Source organism: Accipiter gentilis, chromosome Z (assembly GCF_929443795.1).
Source record: "Accipiter gentilis chromosome Z, bAccGen1.1, whole genome shotgun sequence".
Taxonomy (NCBI): Eukaryota; Metazoa; Chordata; class Aves; order Accipitriformes; family Accipitridae; genus Astur; species Astur gentilis.
In genome coordinates, this window is record NC_064919.1 from 843,475 (window position 1) to 863,385 (window position 19,911).

The 19,911-nt window shown below is 60.7% G+C and overlaps 2 protein-coding genes across 3 annotated transcripts; one reads left to right on the forward strand and one right to left on the reverse strand.

The window, feature by feature from the left end:
- The first annotated feature begins 514 nt into the window (after positions 1-514).
- FBXO46 (F-box protein 46) lies at positions 515-9,182 on the forward strand. Its single transcript, XM_049795726.1, has 9 exons — positions 515-617; positions 3,253-5,161; positions 5,694-6,263; positions 6,984-7,125; positions 7,201-7,488; positions 7,735-7,887; positions 8,239-8,338; positions 8,651-8,767; positions 8,950-9,182. The coding sequence occupies exons 2-9, from the start codon at positions 3,324-3,326 to the stop codon at positions 9,093-9,095; spliced, it is 3,354 nt and encodes a 1,117-aa protein (XP_049651683.1). The 5' UTR covers positions 515-617; positions 3,253-3,323; the 3' UTR covers positions 9,096-9,182.
- Positions 9,183-9,517: 335 nt separating this feature from the next.
- AKT2 (AKT serine/threonine kinase 2) lies at positions 9,518-19,888 on the reverse strand. Of its 2 annotated transcripts, XM_049795541.1 has the most exons (15): positions 19,720-19,888; positions 17,348-17,510; positions 16,271-16,411; positions 15,089-15,217; positions 14,833-14,944; positions 14,485-14,638; positions 14,131-14,262; positions 13,573-13,638; positions 13,347-13,415; positions 12,625-12,747; positions 12,023-12,151; positions 11,576-11,790; positions 11,411-11,498; positions 11,220-11,322; positions 9,518-10,922 (listed from the first exon to the last, which is right to left on the reverse strand). In XM_049795541.1, exons 3-15 carry the CDS (start codon positions 16,314-16,316, stop codon positions 10,843-10,845), a joined length of 1,446 nt encoding a protein of 481 aa, XP_049651498.1. In that variant the 5' UTR covers positions 16,317-16,411; positions 17,348-17,510; positions 19,720-19,888; the 3' UTR covers positions 9,518-10,842. The 2 variants fall into 2 exon arrangements, with proteins under 2 accessions (XP_049651498.1, XP_049651497.1); XM_049795540.1 differs by lacking the exon at positions 17,348-17,510.
- Between the last annotated feature and the right edge of the window lie 23 nt (positions 19,889-19,911).

A 19,911-nucleotide genomic window follows, 5' to 3' on the forward strand; every position in this document is an offset into this window, starting at 1 on the left:
GTCATTCCCAGCTTTGTACCCTAAAGAAAAACGTGATACCCACCAGTGGCTCCTGTGAAATCTCTTGGGAGTGTCACTGGGGGGGGGGGGCCACTGGTGGCTGGGGTGGGTGTCACTGGGTGCTACTGGGCTGTCACAGGGGACCGGGCCTGGGTGTCACTGGGGAGGGTCATTGATGGTGACACTGCTAACTGGTGTGGGGGGGTCATTGCCGGTGTCATTGGGTGACCGGGGTGTGTGAGAGTCAGTGGGTGGTGGTGGGGGAGTACTGGTGTGTCACTGGGTGACGGCATGGTGCCACTGGGAGACCGGGGTGGGGGGTGACTGGGGGCGGGGAGAGGAGATCCCCGTCGCCGCCAGACCGCCTCCACGCGTGGAATACCCCTCCCGGCACACCCGTCGTTCAAGCGCGTGGCCACCGGGCAGCACGGCGGCGGACTACAACTCCCAGCATCCCCCAGCGGCGCATGCGCGGAGGCTTCGCGCCTTCACCACCGGCGGACTACAACTCCCAGTGTCCCGCGGCGCATGCGTGGAGGGCGGCGGCTGAGCGCATGCGCGGGACACCCCGGAAGCGGCGCGGAGAAGGCGGAGCGGCCGCGCCCGGCACCTGCCCGGTGAGCGGGGGAGGGGCGGCGGCACCGGGCGGGGCCCGGGCCACGGACGGGGGGGGTGGGTGGGGGGGCGGGCGTGGGCGTGGGCGGGCGGTGCCCCGGGGCGTGGCGGCGCCCTGCGGGCCGGTGGCGGAGTCCCGGGCTCGTACTCGGTAACGAGCGCTGGGCCGCCAGGCCGGGGCCCGGTGAGGGGATGTCACAGCGGGGGACTGGCGTCTCCCACTCGTGACACAGCCGGGGAGGGGGGGGGGGGCACGGGGCCGTGCCCGCGGCACACCGGGGGTCAGGCGTGTCCCACCCGTGACACACCGTGGTGGACACACACACACCCCGGTCCGCGCCCGTGCGACACCGGGGCGGCGCGTGCCCCTGGCTTTTGCCCGCGGGGGCGGGGCTGCCCTCGCCTGGCGCGAGACCGAGGGCGCGCCCCTGTGTGGCGCGCGGGGACACGCGTGTCCCCGCATCGTGCGATCGGGGGGGCGGAGGGGGGGGGGGGCGGGCGTGTCCCCGTGTCACACCTGGGGCGAGGACAGGCCCCGCCTCGCGTCACTCACGAGGGTCATCGGCTCCCCTCCCCCCGCAGGTGCGTGGGGGGCGCGCGGGACGCACACACCCCTGCCCCGCCCCGTGCCCACGCGGGACCGTGTCCGCGCCCCTCCCGTCCCCGCGGCCCAAGGGAGGGCGGGGACATCCGACCACGCCCCCCACTCCTCGCCGGCCACGCCCCTCCGCCGGCCACGCCCCCGGCGCTCCGCGCTGCCGCCGTCCATATATGGGCATGGCCCGAACGCGGCTCCCTGATTGGCCGACACCTCGCGGGCAGGGCCTGTCAACAAACGGCTGCAGCCGGCGGTCGTTAGAAGGCTGGGGGCGGGCAGGCCCCGCCTCCTCGGGTGCCGCGGCCGCTTTAAAGGCCGGGCCCGCCCCCCCCCGCGGACCGCGCCGGGACGGAACCGGTGGGGGGGCGGAGCCTTCCGGGCAGGGTGCGCGAGACCCGTGAGTATGCAAACGGAGCGGGACGTGGGGGGTGAGTGGGTTGAGGGAGGAGCCGTGGGCAGGGCACAGCCGGGCACCGCCCCCAGGGCCCACGCCAGTGACCCCAGTACGACCTAGTAACGGTACTGGGAACGGCCCAGGAATGGCTCCGTTACACTTCCCCCCCCCGCCCCCCTCCCCCAGCTCCCTGTTTGTCCTGCCAGCCCCATAGTGTCCCCAAATGCCCCATTCCGGCCCCATACCAGCCCCACCAACCCCATACTGGGCCTGCCAGCCCCATACTCTCTGCAAAAGCCCCATACTGGCCCCCAAAGCCCCATACTGGGCCTCCCAGCTCCATACTATCTGCAAAAGCCCCATACTGTCCTCCAAAGCCCCATACTGGCCCCCACCAACCCCATACTGGGCCTGCCAGCCCCATACTATCTGCAAAAGCCCCATACTGGCCCCATACTGGACCCCACCAGCTCCATACTATCTGCAAAAGCCCCATACTGTCCTCCAAAGCCCCATACTGGCCCACACCAGTCCCATACTGGGCCTGCCAGCCCCATACTCTCTGCAAAAGCCTCATACTGGCCCCATACTGGACCCCACCAGCCCCATACTGGGCCTCCAAAGCCCCATACTGTCCTCCAAAGCCCCATACTGGCCCCCACCAACCCCATACTGGACCTGCCAGCCCCATGCTGGCCATATACTGGCCCCCACCAACCACATACTGGGCCTGTCAGCCCCATACTATCTGCAAAAGCCCCATACTGGTCCCACCAGCCCCATACTGTCCTCCAAAGCTCCATACTGGCCCACACTAACTCCATACTGGACCTGCCAGCCCCATACTATCTGCAAAAGTCCCATATGGCCCCATACCAGCCCCACCAGTCCCATACTGGGCCTGCCAGCCTCATGCTGTCCCCACCATCTCCACCAGCCCCATACTGTGCCTGCCAGCCCCATACTATCTGCAAAAGCCCCATACTGGCCCCCAAAGCCCCATACTGGCCATATACTGGCCCCCACCAACCCCATACTGGGCCTGCCAGCCCCATACTGGCCCCCACCAACCACATACTGGGCCTGCCAGCCCCATACTATCTGCAAAAGCCCCATACTGGACCCCACCAGCCCCATACTGGGCCTCCCAGCTCCATACTATCTGCAAAAGCCCCATACTGGCCCCATACCAGCTGCACCAGTCCCATACTGGGCCTGCCAGCCTCATGCTGTCCCCACCATCTCCACCAGCCCCATACTGGCTCCACCAGCCCCATACTGTGCCTGCTAGCCCCATACTATCTGCAAGAGCCCCATACTGGCCCCCAAAGCCCAATACTGGCCATATGCTGCCCCCCACCAACCCCATACTGGGCCTGTCAGCTCCATACTATCTGCAAAAGCCCCATACTGGACCCCACCAGCCCCATACTGGGCCTCCCAGCTCCATACTATCTGCAAAAGCCCCATACTGGACACCATCAGCCCCATACTGGGCCTCCCAGCTCCATACTATCTGCAAAAGCCCCATACTGTCCTCCAAAGCCCCATTCTGGCCCACACCAACCCCATACTGGGCCTGCCAGTCCCATGCTGTCCTCGCCATCCCCGCCATCCCCATTAACACCCCTTTCTCTCATGGCAGGCTTGGGCACGGGCGCTGGCAGCCCACGACGTCAGCAACGTCGGCATCGTCGGCAGTGCCATGCTGCCCTGATGGAGCCCAACGCCTTTCCCCAGCTGCAGCTCTGGTGCCCACGGCCCTTCGGCACTTACTCCCAGAACAAACCATGCCCCGGCCCTGGCTCCACCAAGAAACCCTTCTCCTGCCGTCCCACCGAGGAGCCTGCTGGAGCCCAGGCCCCCTCCGAAAACACACCACCGGCTCCTGCCGATGCTGCCCAGGCTCCTCCAGCATCGGCAGAGGAAGGACGGGTGCTGCTGGACACATGGTATGTCATCAAACCGGGGAACACCAAGGAGAAGGTGGCTTTCTTTGTGGCACACCAGTGCGGTGGTGGCAGCAGCGGTGGTGGCAGCGGCGGCCGTGCCAGCACCATGAAGGTAAAAGGCAACTGGGGCAGCGATAGCTCCAAAGCCAAGCGGCGCCGGCGCTGCCATGACCCCACTAAGAGCAAGCCAAGCCCAGCATGGGCTACTGGCAGCAAGGATGCAGCTTGCCAGTGTCCCAGTGAACCTTCCACTGCTGCCAGTGAAGCCCCTGACTTGCTGTCAGTGGCGGAGATGGTGGCATTGGTGGAGCAGAGGACGGCGCTGGCATTGCAGAGCTTCCCCCGGCCCTGTGGCGCTCCTGCCGCCCCAGTTGTCTTCATGGAGGCAGCTAGCGGTGAAACCAAAGCACCGAGTGGCTCTGATTCCAGCCGGGTGGCAGAAGCTGTTGCCCACTTTGAGTCACGGCAGCGGGAGCACGGTGGCACCCGACCCAATGGGTTGTGCCGCCCAGGTACTGAATGTGCCGCAGCAGCGGCAGCATCGTCGACATCGGGTCCCGGTGAGGTGCGCATCGCCTTCCGCATCTCCAGTGGCCGTGAGCCCCGCGCTGGAGCTGCTGCAGCCGAGTCAGGTGCTGGCGGGCGTCCCAATTGTGTTTTTATGAGCTGTGGGACGGCGAGTGGTGGTGGTAATGCCAGTGGTCGCGCCAAGGACAAGATCACCTGTGACCTTTACCAGCTGATCAGCCCATCCCGTGATGTGCTGCCCAACAATGTGGAGTTCCTCCTGGCCACTGCTGGTCCCAAGGGGGATGGGGATGGGCCTGACATGGACATAGGGTGCAGTGAGGGGTTGGCGACCACTGTCAAGCCGGAGATGGGTGAAGGAACTGGTGAGGGTACGTCGGCGTCAGCGCGGGATTGCACCTCTGGCTTCCACGTGGACGTGGTGGTGACAGGGGTGGTGGACCAATGCGTCTTCTTTGGCAAGGACAGCGCCAAGAAGATGAAGGAGGAGACAGTGCGGCTGCCGGCGCAGGAGGACCCACCGCCAGGGCAGCTCTTCCTCCTGCCTGTCCCTGAGGAGACACCGGCAGTGGAGGACACGGAAGCCAGTGAGGAGCCGTCAGCTGTCCCCGACCCCTCACTTTGCCGATTGTACCGTCACGTCTCCCACGACTTTTTGGAGATCCGCTTCAAGATCCAGCGGCTGCTGGAGCCCCGGCAGTACATGCTTCTGCTGCCAGAGCATGTCATGGTTAAGATCTTCAGCTACCTGCCTACTCAAGCGCTGGCCGCCCTCAAGTGCTCCTGTCACTACTTCAAGTCCATCATCGAGACCTTTGGGGTGCAGGCCACCGATTCCCGCTGGAACCGCGACCCCCTCTACCGCGACGACCCCTGCAAGCAGTGCAAGAAGCATTATGAGAAGGGGGACGTGTCCCTGTGCCGATGGCATCCCAAGCCCTATCACCACGACCTGCCTTACGGCCGATCCTACTGGATGTGCTGCCGGAGACCTGATAAAGAAGCGCCCGGTTGCAGGGTGGGCTTGCACGATAACAACTGGGTACACCCAGCCACCCGGCGCGATGACGGCAGGTGAAGGGACAAGCGCCGGCAGGGTCGGTGGTGGTGGATGTGGGGACATAGTGGGGGGTGTTTGGCTGTGGTGGTTGCTGGAAAGGGCAAAGAAGAAGGTGGAAAAAAAAAAAAAAAATCATCAAAACTCAAGACTTGAAGGAAAAAAAGAAAAAAAAAAAAGGCACCAAGCGAAGGGGGTGGAGAGAGAGAGGGTGGTAGCAATAGGTGGTAGGGGGTTGTCCCACAGAGAGTCATGGGTCCATGGAGGGTGAAGTCTTTGGGGAAGGTCGTGACCATGTGGAGGGTGCTGGCCCCACGGCGATGACGCCAGCTGGGCTGATGTCCCCCTGGAGGGCGAAAGCCCTGTGGCTGTGACCCCAGCTGGGCTGTTGGCCCCAAGGAGGGTGGTGGCCCTGTGGAGGGTGATGGTGCTGTCTGGGGTGATGGCCCCGTGGAAGATGACGTCATCCCCATGGAGGGTGACGTCCCCATGCCGGGTGACCTGCCGGTACAGGGCGACATCCACATTCGCGGTGACGTCCCCATCCAGGGTCACGTCTCTGGACTGGTGTCCTGGTCCGAGGTGGACATCCCCGCCTGGAGCGATGCCCCCAGCCCAGGTGACATCTGTCGTGACATCACACGTTGAAAGTGACGTCTCCGCCGCGGCCCCGCCTCCCGGGGCGGTCTGCCCAGCGGCGCCTGCGCACGCTCGTGTTCCGCGGGCCACCGCGCATGCGCCCTCGCTCTCACCCCTGAGCCCGCCGTTCGAGGAGAGGGCTGGGCCTGGTGCGCCAGCCTTGCCCCGCGCCCTATCAGCGGCGTCCCCGTCGCCTGGCTACCCTCCACGGCCCCGCCCCCATGGAGCCCACGCCCCTTACGGAGGAGGCCACGCCCCCGCGCCATGCGGAAGGGCCCCGGTGGCTCCCGCCGGGCCCGGTCCGCGGGTTCGGGGCCCGGTCCCGGCCCGGTGGCGGTGCCGGTTCCGCTGCCGGGACCCGGGCTCTGCCCGCGGTCGCGCCGCTGTCCCCGACCGTTGCTGCCGCTCCTGGCGCTGGCAGCTGCTGCTGCCGCCCTCCTCTACGTCGCATGGCCCGGCGGGGAGCGGGGCACTGGCCCGGTGAGCGGGGGGGAGGGGAGGTCCCGGTGGGTCTCGGGGAGGTGGTGGGGTCCCGGGGAGGGGATGTCCTGCATTTCCACGCTATCCGCGGGAGCCCCCACACCCCATGGAGACCCCCCCGACCTTCCCCGGGGCCCCCAGCCCCTCTGAGGACAGCCCCCCCCCCCCCCCCCCCGCCCCAATCCCCTGGGGTCTCCCAAACTCGGTCGCGGTGGCGCCCAGTGGGTCCCGGGGTACACCCAGACCTCTCCCTCCAGGGCCCTCACCCTACTCCGAGCCCCCCCGGGCACCCTAGAGCCCATCATGGGGCCGCGCAATGCTTCCATGGTGGGGCCCTCAGACCCTTCCAGGGACCCCTAACATCCCCAAGGACTTATAGAGCCCTCCCCAGGGTCCCTCAGACCCCCGGGGGGGCTCCCAGCCTCCCCTCAGGGCCCCCCGACATCCCACAGGGTCCTCAGCCCCCTCCCTGACCCCCCCCCCCCCCAGGCCCCATGATGGGGGCACCCAGTGCATCTATGGGCACCCCAGACCTCTCCAGGGGCACCCTGGAGCCCCACAACATCCCTCAGGTCCTCCCCCCCTCAGGGTAAACTTACTAAGCTCCCCCCCAGACGCCATCATGAGGGGCACCTAGACCCCTCCAGGGAACCCCAACCCCCCCGCGGGACCCCAACACCCTCTCCACCCCCCCCAAACACTGACACAGCCCTCCCCCAGCCCCCCCCCCGGTCCCCCCTCGGAGCAGGCTCTACGGGCGCTGCTGGGGCAGCTGGATCCCACCCGCCTGTGGGACACCTTCCTGCGGCCCCTCCTGCGAGAACGGGTGCCAGGAGGGCCCGGGAGCCGCGCTGCCCGCCAGGTAAGACCCCCCACCACCACTGCACCCCCCCCTGATATGCTGCCATGCCTCTCACCAGTGTCCCCATCCCTGCAGCACATCATGGGGTCCTTGGGTGCCCTGGGGGCTGCCTGGCACCTGGAGCTTGACACTTTTGAAGCGGTGACTCCCCGGGGACCAGTGACCTTCACCAACGTGGTGGCCACGGTCGCCCCTGCTGCCCCCCGCCGCCTGGTCCTCGCCTGTCACTACGACACAAAGATCTTGCCCCCTGGTCCCGGCCAGCAGCTCTTTTTGGGGGCCACCGATTCGGCTGTGCCCTGCGCCATCCTCTTGGAGCTGGCAGCTGCCCTTGACCGGCCCCTGCGACACACCAAGGACAGGGTGGGTGATGGGTGGTCCAAAGGCCTGGACTGCCACCCCTCCCCCCCCCCCCAGACATCTGGGTCCCTCCTGACCACCCCCCCCAGAGGACACCCAGGTCCATCCTGTGACCCCCCAGGATACCTGGGTCCCTCCGGCCCCCCCTGCACCCAGGACACCTGGGGTTCCCCCCCTCCCCGGGACACCTGGGTCCCCCCCCCCAGATGCCTGGGTCCCCCTCCCCGTTGGACGCCCGGGTCCCAGCAGGGCGCAGAAGTGACGCTGCAGCTGCTGTTCCTGGATGGGGAAGAAGCTTTCGGGGACTGGAGCGTCACTGACTCCCTCTATGGTGCCCGGCACCTGGCGGCACGTATGGCTGCCACCCCCCATGGGCCACATGGCACCCAGATCACCACCATGGTGAGTGGCATCAAGCCCCACGGCGGTTTGAGGGCGGTCTGGTGGCACCTGAGAGGGTGGTGGCACTGTGCTGGGGTGGTCTGTTGGCTGTGACCCAGCTGGGATGGTCCCATGGCATCCAACGATGATGGCCAAGGGTGGTGGGTTGATCAGAGGGCACTGAAGTGTGGTGACATGGCACTGGCCCAGCCGGGACAGTCCCTGCCACCGCTGTGACCCAACTGGGATGGTCTGGGGGCCCTCAGGGTGGTAGCATGGTGTTGGCCCAGCTGGGACAGTCCCACAGCCTCTGACCCATGGCACTGTGGTGTCCCTGTGCTGGTGTCCCCATCGCCATGATGGTGTCCCCAGAGCCTACTGGTGCTGCTGGACCTGCTGGGCGCCCGTCACCCTGCCATCCACAGCCACTTCCCCCGCACCCACCACTGGTTCCTGCGCCTCGTCGCCATCGGTGGGACTCAGGGATGGGGGCAGAGGGGTGGGGACAGGGTCGGGATGGGGATGGGGACAAGGGGATGGGATGGGGACAAGGGGGTGGGATCAGGACAAGGGGGTGGGATGGGATAGAACATGGATGAGGACAGGGCACAGGTAGGACATGGGAATCGGGACACGGATGGGGGATGAGGTGGGACACAGAGTTGGGACAGGGATAGAAACAGGGACGGGACAGGGACAAGGGGCTGCGATGGGGACAGGGAGGAGGCTGTGGGTGTCACAGAAGGTTCTGCCCTGCCATGTTCTCCCCATGTCCCTGGTGCAGAGCAGCGCCTGCGGCGGCTGGGGCTGCTGCACGTCCTCCCCCAGGACCAGCCCTTCTTCCGCCTCAGCCCGGCCCCAGGACCTGTCGAGGATGACCACGTCCCCTTCCTCCAGCGAGGTGACGTCCCCACCTCTCCCCTGTCCCCTGTGGCTCATTGTCCTCCTGTGCCCTGGGATGCACCATCCCTGTGTCCCCATGCTGCATGGCCAGGGCAAGGAGCAGGGGGGGCAGCTGGGGTCCCGTGGGCTGCTGTCCCAGGGGACGTGCCCTCCCACTGTGTCCCACCCATGTCCCTGCAGGTGTCCCTGTGCTGCACCTTATCCCCACGCCCTTCCCACGTGTATGGCACACGCTTGAGGACACCGAGGACAACCTGCACCCTCCCACGATGGAAGCCCTGTGCAAGATCCTGGTTGCCTTCGTGGCCGAGTTCCTGCAGTTCTGAGCCCTGCCGTTACCCATCACTCCCAGCCTGCACCCGTTGGGGACTCTGGGCTGTACTGGGAGCCATCAGTAAAGTGCTTGGTGACCAGTGCTGCGTCCTGTGCCATCACTTGCCATGGGGACAGCTGTGGGGCAGGGACACATGATGGATGGGGACATACGGAGACACATAATAGAGAGCCCAGGGAGCACTATTAGGATGATGGGAGGGGTCCCAGGGAGGTGTATTCGGGTCCTTAGGGACACCCCAGGAGCACTACTCAGGCCACAGGGGAATCAACCGTAGTAGTGCCTGGGTCCCTCTGGGGAGCTGGGGGGAGCAGTTGGGGCCCTCGGCCTCCACTCTCCCTCCCCCAGACAAGCCTAAGATCCTAATTGCTCCAAAAAAGAAGAAGAAAAAAAAAAAGAACAACAACAACAACAAAAAAACAACCCCCCATTTTATTGCTTGTACCGTACAAATACGAGGGCAAGCGAGAGCTGCCAGCTGGCTGCTGTGCCCGGGATGCCGGGCCACTGCCACCTTGTTGAGGGGGTCTCATCCCCCTGCCCAGCTCTGGTATTTTTAAATTAATTCAACTGAATTTGGGCAACTAGGAACCAAGAAAGAAACAGCAACTTTTCTCAGTTCCTCCCTGCAAGGAAGCGGTACCAGGCACCAAATTCCTACCTCCTCACTGTGGCCATGGTGTCAGCTGCGCCAGGAGACGCCGGGTGGCAAGTCCAGCTTGTCACTGGCCTGGATTGTTGGTGTGGGCACTGTGGTGAAGATGATGCTCCCCAACCGCCGGGTCCCACCGGCGTTGTGCCATGCTGGCAGGGTCTGGAGCCAACAGCCCCGGTGACAGTGGCCTCTACAGAAAGGCATCCATGGAGCATCTGTCGGGTGTGGATCAGTGGTACATGCCAGAATAAACCCAGTCCCAACACTGGCAGCCAGGGTTGCCAAGCTGCCGGTGCGGTGGCAAAAAGCCCTGTCCCTCTGCAACACCTCTGGCGACGCCATCATCCACTGAGGATGCTGGAGGATGTGGCCGGTGTCACTGAGCCTGGCATCACTGCAGCTCCTGGCTTTAAGGCACCAGAGAAGCCAAACTATTGCTTTTAGGATCGCATTTTCCTTAGGGCCACGCTGGCCGGCCGCAGGGTTGAGGCACTCCCCTCTGCCAAGGCGCCGATCCAGGGATACTGTTGGTTTTTGATCACTGCAGGTTCAGTTCAAAGCAGAGGTGGGAGGATTTGAGGAGCTAAGACATGCACCCCACAGTCTCAGGGGGGGTCCTGCCCTATTGTTTCCCCCTCCTCCAGGCAGTCAGCATTGGATCCTGGCCATGGGGGGGGAGTTTTCCCCTCCCTACTGCTGTCAAAACAGCTTCTCCCCAACCGGGAGCCATGGGTTTTACTGGGTGGAGGGCTGTCTGAGCTTCGGGGGGGGTCAAGGCCACAGTTGTGGGGAAGTGGGGGTTGGTTTAAAAAGCTGCGAGCACTTCTAGGAGTTTAAAAAATAAAAATAATAATAAAAATCAAAGCAGTCCTAGGCTAGGGGCAGGAGGCACAGCTTGGTGCCAGTGGGAGCCATGGAGCAAGAGCACTTTTGTAGGGGTATGGCTTCTGAAAGGTGCTGCAGCACAACGCTGGTGAGCCGCAGCTTCCTGCCCCCCTTTTGCCAGGCACGGAAGAAAAATCCCCCCCGCCGTGAGTGAACCCCCAAACCCTCCTCCTCGGAGGCTGAATCCCGCTGCTACCGGTTACTCCCGTATGCTGGCGGAGTAGGAGAACTGGGGGAAGTGTGTCCGCTGGTCATTCTCCAGGGAGCCCATGTTGTCATCTGCAAAGCCAAGGACAGAGAAGGGTTTGATGGTGAGGGACAGGCTGTTGAAGCCTCCCTGGTGTCTTCACAAGTTTCCCTGCTCCCTCCCATGGCAGTGATGCCACCAAAGCTGCCCAAGACCTCTCCAAGGCAGCGAGAGGGACCCTGAGCTTTTATAGAGGTGTGACAGCTATCCCACCAGCCCCTCAGGTGACACCCACCACCATGATGGTGACAGGAAAATGAGGTTGCATAAAGAGGAAGGTGCATAGGTGACAAAGGGGGTTCCCATTTCTGGGCAGCATTGGCACTCACAGCGATCCGGTGGGGTGATGGTGATGGATTGGGCAGTGAACTCGTCATCGAAATACCGTGTGTCAATCTCGGATGTCACTTGGGGCTTGAATGGCGGGACCAGCTGGAAAACAGGAGAAATTTGCTTGCCAGCAGTGTGCCAAGTGCCTGCCTGCCCCCTCACCCCCCAAAGCACTCCCTTCCCTTCCTACCTTCTTCTGAACCACATCCTGCCAGTTGATGGGGGCGAAGAAGCGATGCTCCATCACTTCCTTGGCATCGCTGGGACCTCCGCCGAGCCTGCAGACACAGAGAGGCATGTCCAGAACTGCCAGCAGTGCTGCAGTTCCCCCCATCCATCCCCAGTGGGGCCTCACCTCTGTTTGGGATCCTTCTTGAGCAGCCCAGCCAGCAAGGATTTGGCCTCGGGGCTGAGGGTACGAGGGAAGCGAATCTCCTCCATGAGGATCAGCTCGAAGAGACGTTCGTGGTCCTGGTTGTAGAAGGGGAGGCGACCGCACATCATCTCATACATGACGACCCCCAGACCCCACCAGTCCACAGCACGGCCATAATCGTTGTCCTCCAGGACCTACATGAGGGAACATGGAGCGTATGGTGTCAATGAGGCCAAAGAACCAGGCAGCAACACAAGGAGGGAGAGGGGAAATCCGTTCTAGATACAACCTCTCCTGCAACCCAAATGTTTGGAAAAAGCCCCTGCTGAACCACTGCATCTTGGACTTTGGGAATAGCCTCCACAGAAAAAACTCTTTGGCACAAGAGTTTCAAGGAAAGCCTGGCTGCGGGAATGCTTTAAGTACCTCTGGAGCCAGGTACTCGGGAGTGCCACAGAAAGTCTTCATGGTGGCTCCATCCGTGATGCCTTCCTTGCAGAGCCCAAAGTCAGTGATTTTGATGTGGCCGTCTTTGTCCAGCATGAGGTTTTCCAGCTGAGAAAAAGCAGACAGGTGGGAGAAAAGGTTTGGAGCTGAGCAAAGTCGGGAGCATGGGAGCAGGACGCTGCTCCCCAAAAGGCTCCACTGGATGGTTGGGGTCTCAATCCATCATTGCCGCATGACAGGGATGAGGGTGACACCTCCCCACAGGGCCAGTTCATGCTCTCTTCTGCTGAACCCAAGCTCCCACCCTCCCTCCTGCAGCAACGTGTGTGAAAACATCCCCAGCCCCAGGTGGAGAGCAGTCCTTCGACACCCACAATAAGCGAGAGTGGGGAAAGGGCTCGCATCAACTGAGTGCAATGCTCTGCCAGCTGAAACCTTTTGAGGCCCCTCAGGGTGATGTTTAGGAAGAGCTGGGAGCAACTCCACACCCCCAAACACCAGCCCAGGAAGATGAAAATTGCGCTGGTGCTAAGATGGGGTGAAGGCACTGCTTATGGATGCTGCTGTCACCAGGTTAGTACCTTAATGTCCCTGTACACCACGTCCCGGGAGTGCAGGTACTCCAGTGCAGAGACTATTTCTGCACCGTAGAAACGGGCTCGGTCTTCCGTGAAGACGCGTTCTCTCGAGAGGTGGAAAAACAGCTTAAGAAAAAAAAAAAAAAAGAACAGCTGATCAAAAAGTGCTTAAAAAACCCCACTGAAACCCACATTAATCGCTCTCAGCACGCAGCTAATGCGGTCATATGTGTCCTAAGCTCCTTGCCTTTAGCGATCAAAATATTGACAGCCTCCACTCTGCCAGCACAGGCTGGGGGAAAAACGCTGCCGTGCATTGCCTGCAAGAGGGGCTATGCCATTGCCTGTGTTCCCCCTTGCAAGGTAATTGTGTCAGGGTGGAGAAACAAAGCTGGACACCAGCACAGGCTGGAAGATAATGGAGCCAGTGATAGCTGGAGGTGCTGTGGTTCCACAGCTCCTTGGGTGATGAGGGAGAGGGCTCTGGGGGCCCTGGACAGTTGTTTCATGCATGCAATGGCCTGCTGCGATGTCAAGCGTGAGACAGGCAAGTGAAGAGCCAGGAAAGCTTGGGCAAGAGGAAAGCCACGTGCTCTACCTCCCAAAACATGTGCTGAGGGGAGATTGTGGAATAAATTATCCACCAATGAGCTGAAAACAGCTATTTGACATGCGGACAAGATCCTTCCAAGCCCTGAGGAGAGCATTGGGTCTTAAGCTCCCACCTCTCCACCATTGGCGTACTCCATGACAAAGCACAGCCGGTCGTTTGTCTGAAAGGCGTATTTCAGCGCCTGCAAGAGGGGGAAAAAAAAAAAAGGTCTTAGAGAAGCTGTGGGGCTCCATGCTTCCAAAGAAGGTAGTAAGGGGAAGGGAACAGTTGTTCTGGGGCATGCTGGGCATCCCAGCATGCTGCCCCTTTGCTCCCTCACTACAACCAGCCGTACTTACAGTAAGGAAGGGGTGCCTGGTGTTCTGCAGTACCCGGCTCTCTGTAACAGTGTGCGCCACCTCATCCTGCAAAGGGAGGAGAAATTAAGTGCCATTTATCTCCCATTGTTTCTGAAAAATCAGAGATTTTCATGGCTGCCAACTATTCCCAGAAAAAAACCCCAGGGATGGGAGCTCCAAGCGCCAATCTCTGCCCCACTTTTGTCCCCACGGGGTGACACGTTCATTGGCCGGATCGTCCGGAGGAGGACGTTGCTGCACTGCACCCCCTGAGAGAGGCAAGCGAGTGGATCCCACAAAGTCTCCCAACTGTGCATTACAAAACACACCTGGGGTTTTAAAGTAAAGGTAATTCCTGGAATCCCCCAGCATTTAGAGCACAGCAGGAGCTGGCCATTGCTTGGCAGTTTGGAGGCACGTTTTGAAAGCCCTCCCAACATTTGGGGGTTTGGACTACATGACCTTTAAAGGTCCCTTCCAACCCAAACTATTTTATGATTCTGTGATCCCCTAAGCCCTGCCAGCTCCCCTCACCCTCCACTGGGGTTTGGCACTTACTTTTGCAATGATGACCTCTTTCCGTAGGATCTTCATGGCGTAATAGCGGCCAGTGGCCTTTTCCCGCACCAAGATGACTTTGCCAAAAGTACCCTTTCCCAGGAGCTTCAGGTAATCAAAATCATTCATGGTCTGGGGAGAAATGGGGAGATGGAGGTGAGAATTCGCAGCATGGGCAAGCGGGATCTGGAATGGGATAGGGTCTTCTGGGCTATTTCACCCGCCATTATCCTGGTGACAGCAGACACCATGGGGATGAGGTTTATCCCATAAACCTCCCTCATCGCTTGGCAGTCCCAATCCACCACAATCCTGCTTGTGGGAAGAGATGGTGCTGCACCGGGGGCGACTTACAGCCTTGGTGCGGGTTTTGCTGACAGCCACCTCCATCTCCTCAGCACCGGTGCTGTCATTAGGAGATCCGCACTTGTAATCCATTGTGTCCGTCTCTGGTTCCTGGTTCTTCAGGCTGTTTGCTACTGTCTGGATAGCTCGCATCCACTCCTCACTATGGAGAAAAAGGGGATTGGTGGCACAAGGAGGTGCTGAGGATCACCACAGGGGGCTGCGCCTGCTCCTCCAGCCTTTGCAGGCAGATGGGAATCACAGCTGAGAGATTTTGGGGCTCTCCTACAGCTAGGATCAACACAACGTGCTATTTATCCCAGATTCCCAAAGGAAGGGGCCATCCTGCATGCCTACCGTTCTTCAGGAGAGTCCACGTGGAAAGTCCTCTCAATGACTGTCGTCCACTGCAAGCATCGGATGACAAAGGTGTTGGGCCGAGGCCGCTCAGTCTTCATCAGCTGGCACTCTGTGTAAAAAAAAGGGAAGAGGATAGTTTGGGATCAAATATCCTCAACCCAAAATCTTCCCTAACAGCATTGGTGATGAGGACACCCTGCCCAGCACTGGCTTGTAACCACGGACAGCCCTGAAGCCACATGTGCCAACATACCTGCCACGGAGAAGTTATTCAGAGGTGGCAAGCTGTGGTCGGACGTCTCTGGCCGTTCCTTGTAGCCAATGAAGGAGCCATCACTTTTCAGCAGGAAATACCGGGGTCGCCACGTTTTGATGTATTCCCCTGCAAGAAAGAGGGGGGCGCAGGGGGTGGTGCAGGGGTTTTCAGGGAAGGACCCCTCGTAGGGGGTCCCACTGCTGAGGTGGAAAATTAAATGGCAGAAAGACCCCTCATAGACAGAAAAATAAGTGGATGTTTTTCTTCCAGCTGTTTTCTAGGAGCTGCTTCAGAGAAGCTCCTGCAAAAAGCAGCCAGCTGGTGTAATTTAGGAGAGGTGCGAGCAGCAGGTTAGCCTGAAACATGCTTGATCTGAGGTAACACAGCACAAAAAAGCTTCATGCTTCCTCTGGCAGCTCCAAAATTGACCCAAAGCAGGCTCAGCAGCTCTGGATAAAGAAATAGCATCAGAGAGAGGCCCTGGCTTCCCTCTCTCCAGCTATATTTGTCCAGAAGGAGGAATCCATGAACCTGCTGGACACAAGGATCCAGCTGGGCTGCCAGTGGGAGAAAGGTGGCTGGAGGCAGATGGCTTTCATGCCTGGTCCCCTTGCAAACCGCCCTCAGCAAGGGAAGGAAAAATAAGAGCCACCATCAATGGGTTTAAAAATAAACCCCCATGTGTGCAGCTGCTACAATGCTGCAACATTCCCCCTGTAGGGCTAAAAATAAAGGGGCTGGTTGGGGGTCTCACTGCAGGGCCACTGCAGCAGGTGGCTTGGCAAACTGGGTTAGACCGTCTGCGAAGAGATGTTAGGATTGTCCTCCGGCTTCCCAATGTGGCAAGCAATTAAGAACGATGCTGCTGGAGGATTTGCTTGTGGCACAGACCGAATGCTAGTGAAGTGGTGTTGAGCAAGGAGCAGGAGAAAGCTGAAGCGGGAAGGCATTGGTGGGTTTTGGGATGCCCTGCGGTGCCAAGGTGCCTTGTGCCATTTTGGGGTGAGGGGAAGCAGAGACCGCCCTGCATTTGCGCTGGGGAAAGGTTAAAATTGCCAGTAACTGGAAACCGGAGCTATCCTTTCCCGGCAGCAGCTGCAGTGCCGGATTCCCTACAGTGACCCAGCCTTGGAGGTATGCCACTGCCACTGAGCCGGCTCCCCGGCTCGCCTCCCTCACCTCTCTTGTGCAGCCAGCCCTCCTTCACGACTGACACTTCATTCATGGTGGTGCCGTGGGCTGTAACCCCCTTTCTGCCGCAGGACTGGGGAAGTGGCTAACGCCAGGGGCAGCGGGAGGAGCGGCGAGAGCAGAGACGACCTGCGGGAGAAGAGAGAGATGCTCAAGGAAAGCCTGCAAAGTTCCTGACGCTCTTCTTTCCCCTCCCTCAAGGGGAGGCAGCCAGTTTCAGCACAAAGCCACCCCCACATGCTGATTAAAAACTCCTCCGCTGCACCAGTTTCTCAAAAAAAACCCCAAACCCCGCCCCCAAAATTAAAATTCAGCATGGAGGCCTTGCAAACCTGGAGATGCTGGGATGGAGCAGGTTTGTTGGCATTGTCCCTTTACCTGGCTGCCACACAACATGGGATTAAAAAACCCTTGGGAGGGTTGGACAAGCGCAGTGGGGAGCACAGTCCCCTGCAAAACAAACAGCTAGAGAAAAATTAATCGGAGTCACCTGACAGGATTAACTCCCTGGGCTCCAAAATCCCACTGTGCTGGGCGACAGGAGGCAGCAGGACAAGGGGACATGCCACGTCACAGCAGTGGCTGGAGGGGATTGTCCCCACCTTGGGTTTCCCCAAAGTCACCTTGGGCTCGCTGCCCCCACCATCCCCTGCCATAAAACCCAGCCCCATAAATTTGTGGCCAGCCACAAGGGTTTGGGTTTTCCAGCTGTGTCCAAAGCAAGACAAGAGCCGGAGCAGCCTGAGACGAATTCCCTGGACATAGTGTTATCCCGATGGGAGCTCCCACTCCCTTCCAATCCCTGTGGATCAGTTCCAGCACCTGCCTAACTCCCAAACCTCCAGCCTCGTTTTAAAACCTCTCATCTCACCTTTAAAGCTCCCTCCGCTACAGGGATGAGGGGTTTTCCAAAGGGAAGCATGGCAGGCGGAAGGGAAATAATTTCTGTTCCTTGCTCACGTAAATCTGCCCATGCCCTCTCAATGGGAACCCTCTGCCCTGTGAGCATCCTGGGATGCTCCTGCAATCCCAGATGGGAAGGAGGATGTGGGGGACTCTGCTTACCCCCGAGGCTCCTCCACTCGCCCAGCAGTGGGCAAGGATGCGGGGCAGGCAGCCAGGCAATTCAGGCAGAATAAATACAGGCAGAACCTTGCAGCGCATGGAGCTAATGCTTCTCCAGCTGCTGAAGGGTGGATCTCCAGATGGATCTGCTCCTAGACGGGCTCTGGCAAAGAGCTCATTGATGTTAATTAAAAAGGAAATAAAAAGCTTGCTACAGAAAAGGGCTCTAATTAATTTCAGAGCTGGCCTGGAGAGGCTGAGCCTGCTGCAAGTGTCCCACAAGGGATCCGGACCACAGATGCAAAAGATGCACAAGAGGCTTAAATAAAAAAAATCCCCCAAATTTTGAAAAACAGCCCCTAAATGAGTGATTTGATAGGGATGGAGGTTGCAGGATTTTGGGATTGGCTCATCCTGCGGCCACACTTCAGCACAGCAGAGAGATGCCAGCACATCCACAGCATTGGAGGTGGGTAAAACACAGTCAGGATGCAACTAGCCTTCGAACCCAGTGGTGGAACAAAGATCTTTTCGGTGAGGTCTGCGCTCATTCGCATCCAGGGGTTGTTTCTATGCTGTGCTAATTATCTTGTCTGCAAGTAAAAGCCTTCAATTGATTGAAGCCTTGGCCTTTGATTATATTTTTGTGCAAAGCACGGGACGGCGAGGATCTCAAACCTGCCGCCTGTGGACTTCTCCTAGCCCACACTGAGTCTTCTTTCAACAGCAATATGAAAAAAACAGACGGTGTTGGTTTAAAAAAAAAACCCAACAACAAATTGTTGTTTTTTTGGGTGTGTTTAAGGATAATTACGACAGTGGGAGAATTGCGATTCAGGAATCACCAGCACCTTGAAGCGTCAAACCCCATCATGGTCCCGTCCTTGTCCTTGAAGGCACTGGAGGATTTTTAATATGATCCTGACAACTAACGAAGAGCGGGAACAAGCAGCAGTCGTTAGACACGTTCTCTGAGCCCGATTGTTATGGTTATTTCTGATAATGGATGGGGACTGTATCTGCTACCAAGGGATCCTGACAGCCCCACAGACGCCATGAAAGCGGTTTCCAGGCATGCACCGAAAAGCGGCGATTAAAAAACACACCAAGAAAGCCCCATTTCAGGCACGCTCAAGAAACTTTAAACCAGCTGTGAAGTGGCGCCGTAAAAGATTTGGATCTCAAAGTGTGGTGGCGTGCATCCTGTCCCGGGGAAGAGCGGTGAGGAACTTTCAGAGAAGGTCTGAAAGGTGTCAGTGCCGAAAGCCGCAGAGACAACACAGCCCGAGCCCGCTCCTCCAGAGGGGCAGGGGGGGTTGGGTGCTGGGTACCCCCCCAGGCTGCAGAGGCAGGCAGGAGGCTGCAGTTATTACTTACTTACATGGGGGAAAGCACTTGGCCAGGCTTGCTCAGGGGGTGGCTGGGTCCCCCACTGCTGCTGCTCCTCCCTGGGGAAGAATACTGGGGGGGGGGGGTGGGGGGGTGGTCCCAGCACAGCCTCCCTACCCAGCAGAGGTGCCTCAATCTGCAGAGAGCCCCAGACCCTGTTCTCCCACGGCAAAGCCCACCCCCCCCGCCCTGGCAAAAGACAACCCCCAAACCCCAGAGGCCCACAAGGAGCCCTCCAAGCCCCCCCACCTCATCCCCTTGGGACAGGGCCCTCCAAGCCTGCCAGGTTCTAGTACAGCCCCCCCAGCCTGCCAGGGGCCCCCCACATCAGACCCCTAGGATAGCCCCCCCCCAAGCCTGCCTGAGCCATCCACCTTAGTCCCCCAAAAGACTGCCAGCCCCACCTGCCCCCCCCCCAAGCCTGCCAGGGCCACCCCCAGGACTGCCAGGACCCCCCAACTCAGGCCCCTGGGACAGGGACCCCCCCAATCTACCAGTCACCCCCATCTCAGGCCCCTAGGACAGGCCCCCCAAGCCTGTCTTGGACGCACATTTCAGCCCCCACCAGCCTGCACAGACTCCGCAGTCCAACCACCCCTAGGACAGAGCCCCCCCTACTGTAAGGCCGCCCCAGCCCAGTTTAGCCCCCCACTGCATTTCCCTCCCTCCTAGCGGCGAGTGGTTCACTCCCCGTAGCATCCCCCGCCCCGCGGCGGGCGGGCGCATCGCGGGGCCATGGGGGGGGGGGGGGGGGACGGGGACGCTCTCGCCCTCCCGACCACTTCACGGGTGCTGCGGTCCCCGCGGCGCCCCTCAGGAGACGGACGGGTCCATTGCGCGGCGCTGGGGGGGGGCAGGGGGCGGCGCCGCGCACCCCTGGTGGAGGGGCGCGGGTGGTGCGTTCCACGCGGCGCCCAGCAGGGGACAGGCGAGCCCATTGCACGACGCGGGGTGGTGGTGGGGAAGCAGGGCCGGCGCCTCACCTGTCATGGACGCCTCAGGCCCGGCCGGCTGCCGTCGCTCATCCCGGTAGCGGTGGGGCTCCCCCCCCCCTCCCCGTTCCGCCTTATCAACCCCGACGGCGCCCGCGCTCCCGGAAGCCCCGCCCGCTCCGGGCCCACGCACGCAGGAAGCGGAGACGGACGGGGAGGAGGGTGGGAGGAGGGTGGGTGTCG

Bases quoted from the DNA above. Each gene is read 5' to 3' on its own strand.
- AKT2 (XM_049795540.1), bottom strand. From the start codon at position 16,316: ATGAATGAAGTGTCAGTCGTGAAGGAGGGCTGGCTGCACAAGAGAG. The intron at 14,639-14,832 runs GTAGGCATGCAG...TTTTCTCCATAG, and splicing joins GTGGACTCTCCTGAAGAACG to TGAGGAGTGGATGCGAGCTA. The intron at 14,263-14,484 runs GTAAGTCGCCCC...ATTTCTCCCCAG, and splicing joins GCAAAACCCGCACCAAGGCT to ACCATGAATGATTTTGATTA.
- FBXO46 (XM_049795726.1), top strand. From the start codon at position 3,324: ATGGAGCCCAACGCCTTTCCCCAGCTGCAGCTCTGGTGCCCACGGCCC. The intron at 7,489-7,734 runs GTGGGTGATGGG...GGGTCCCAGCAG, and splicing joins TGCGACACACCAAGGACAGG to GGCGCAGAAGTGACGCTGCA. The intron at 7,888-8,238 runs GTGAGTGGCATC...TGGTGTCCCCAG, and splicing joins GCACCCAGATCACCACCATG to AGCCTACTGGTGCTGCTGGA.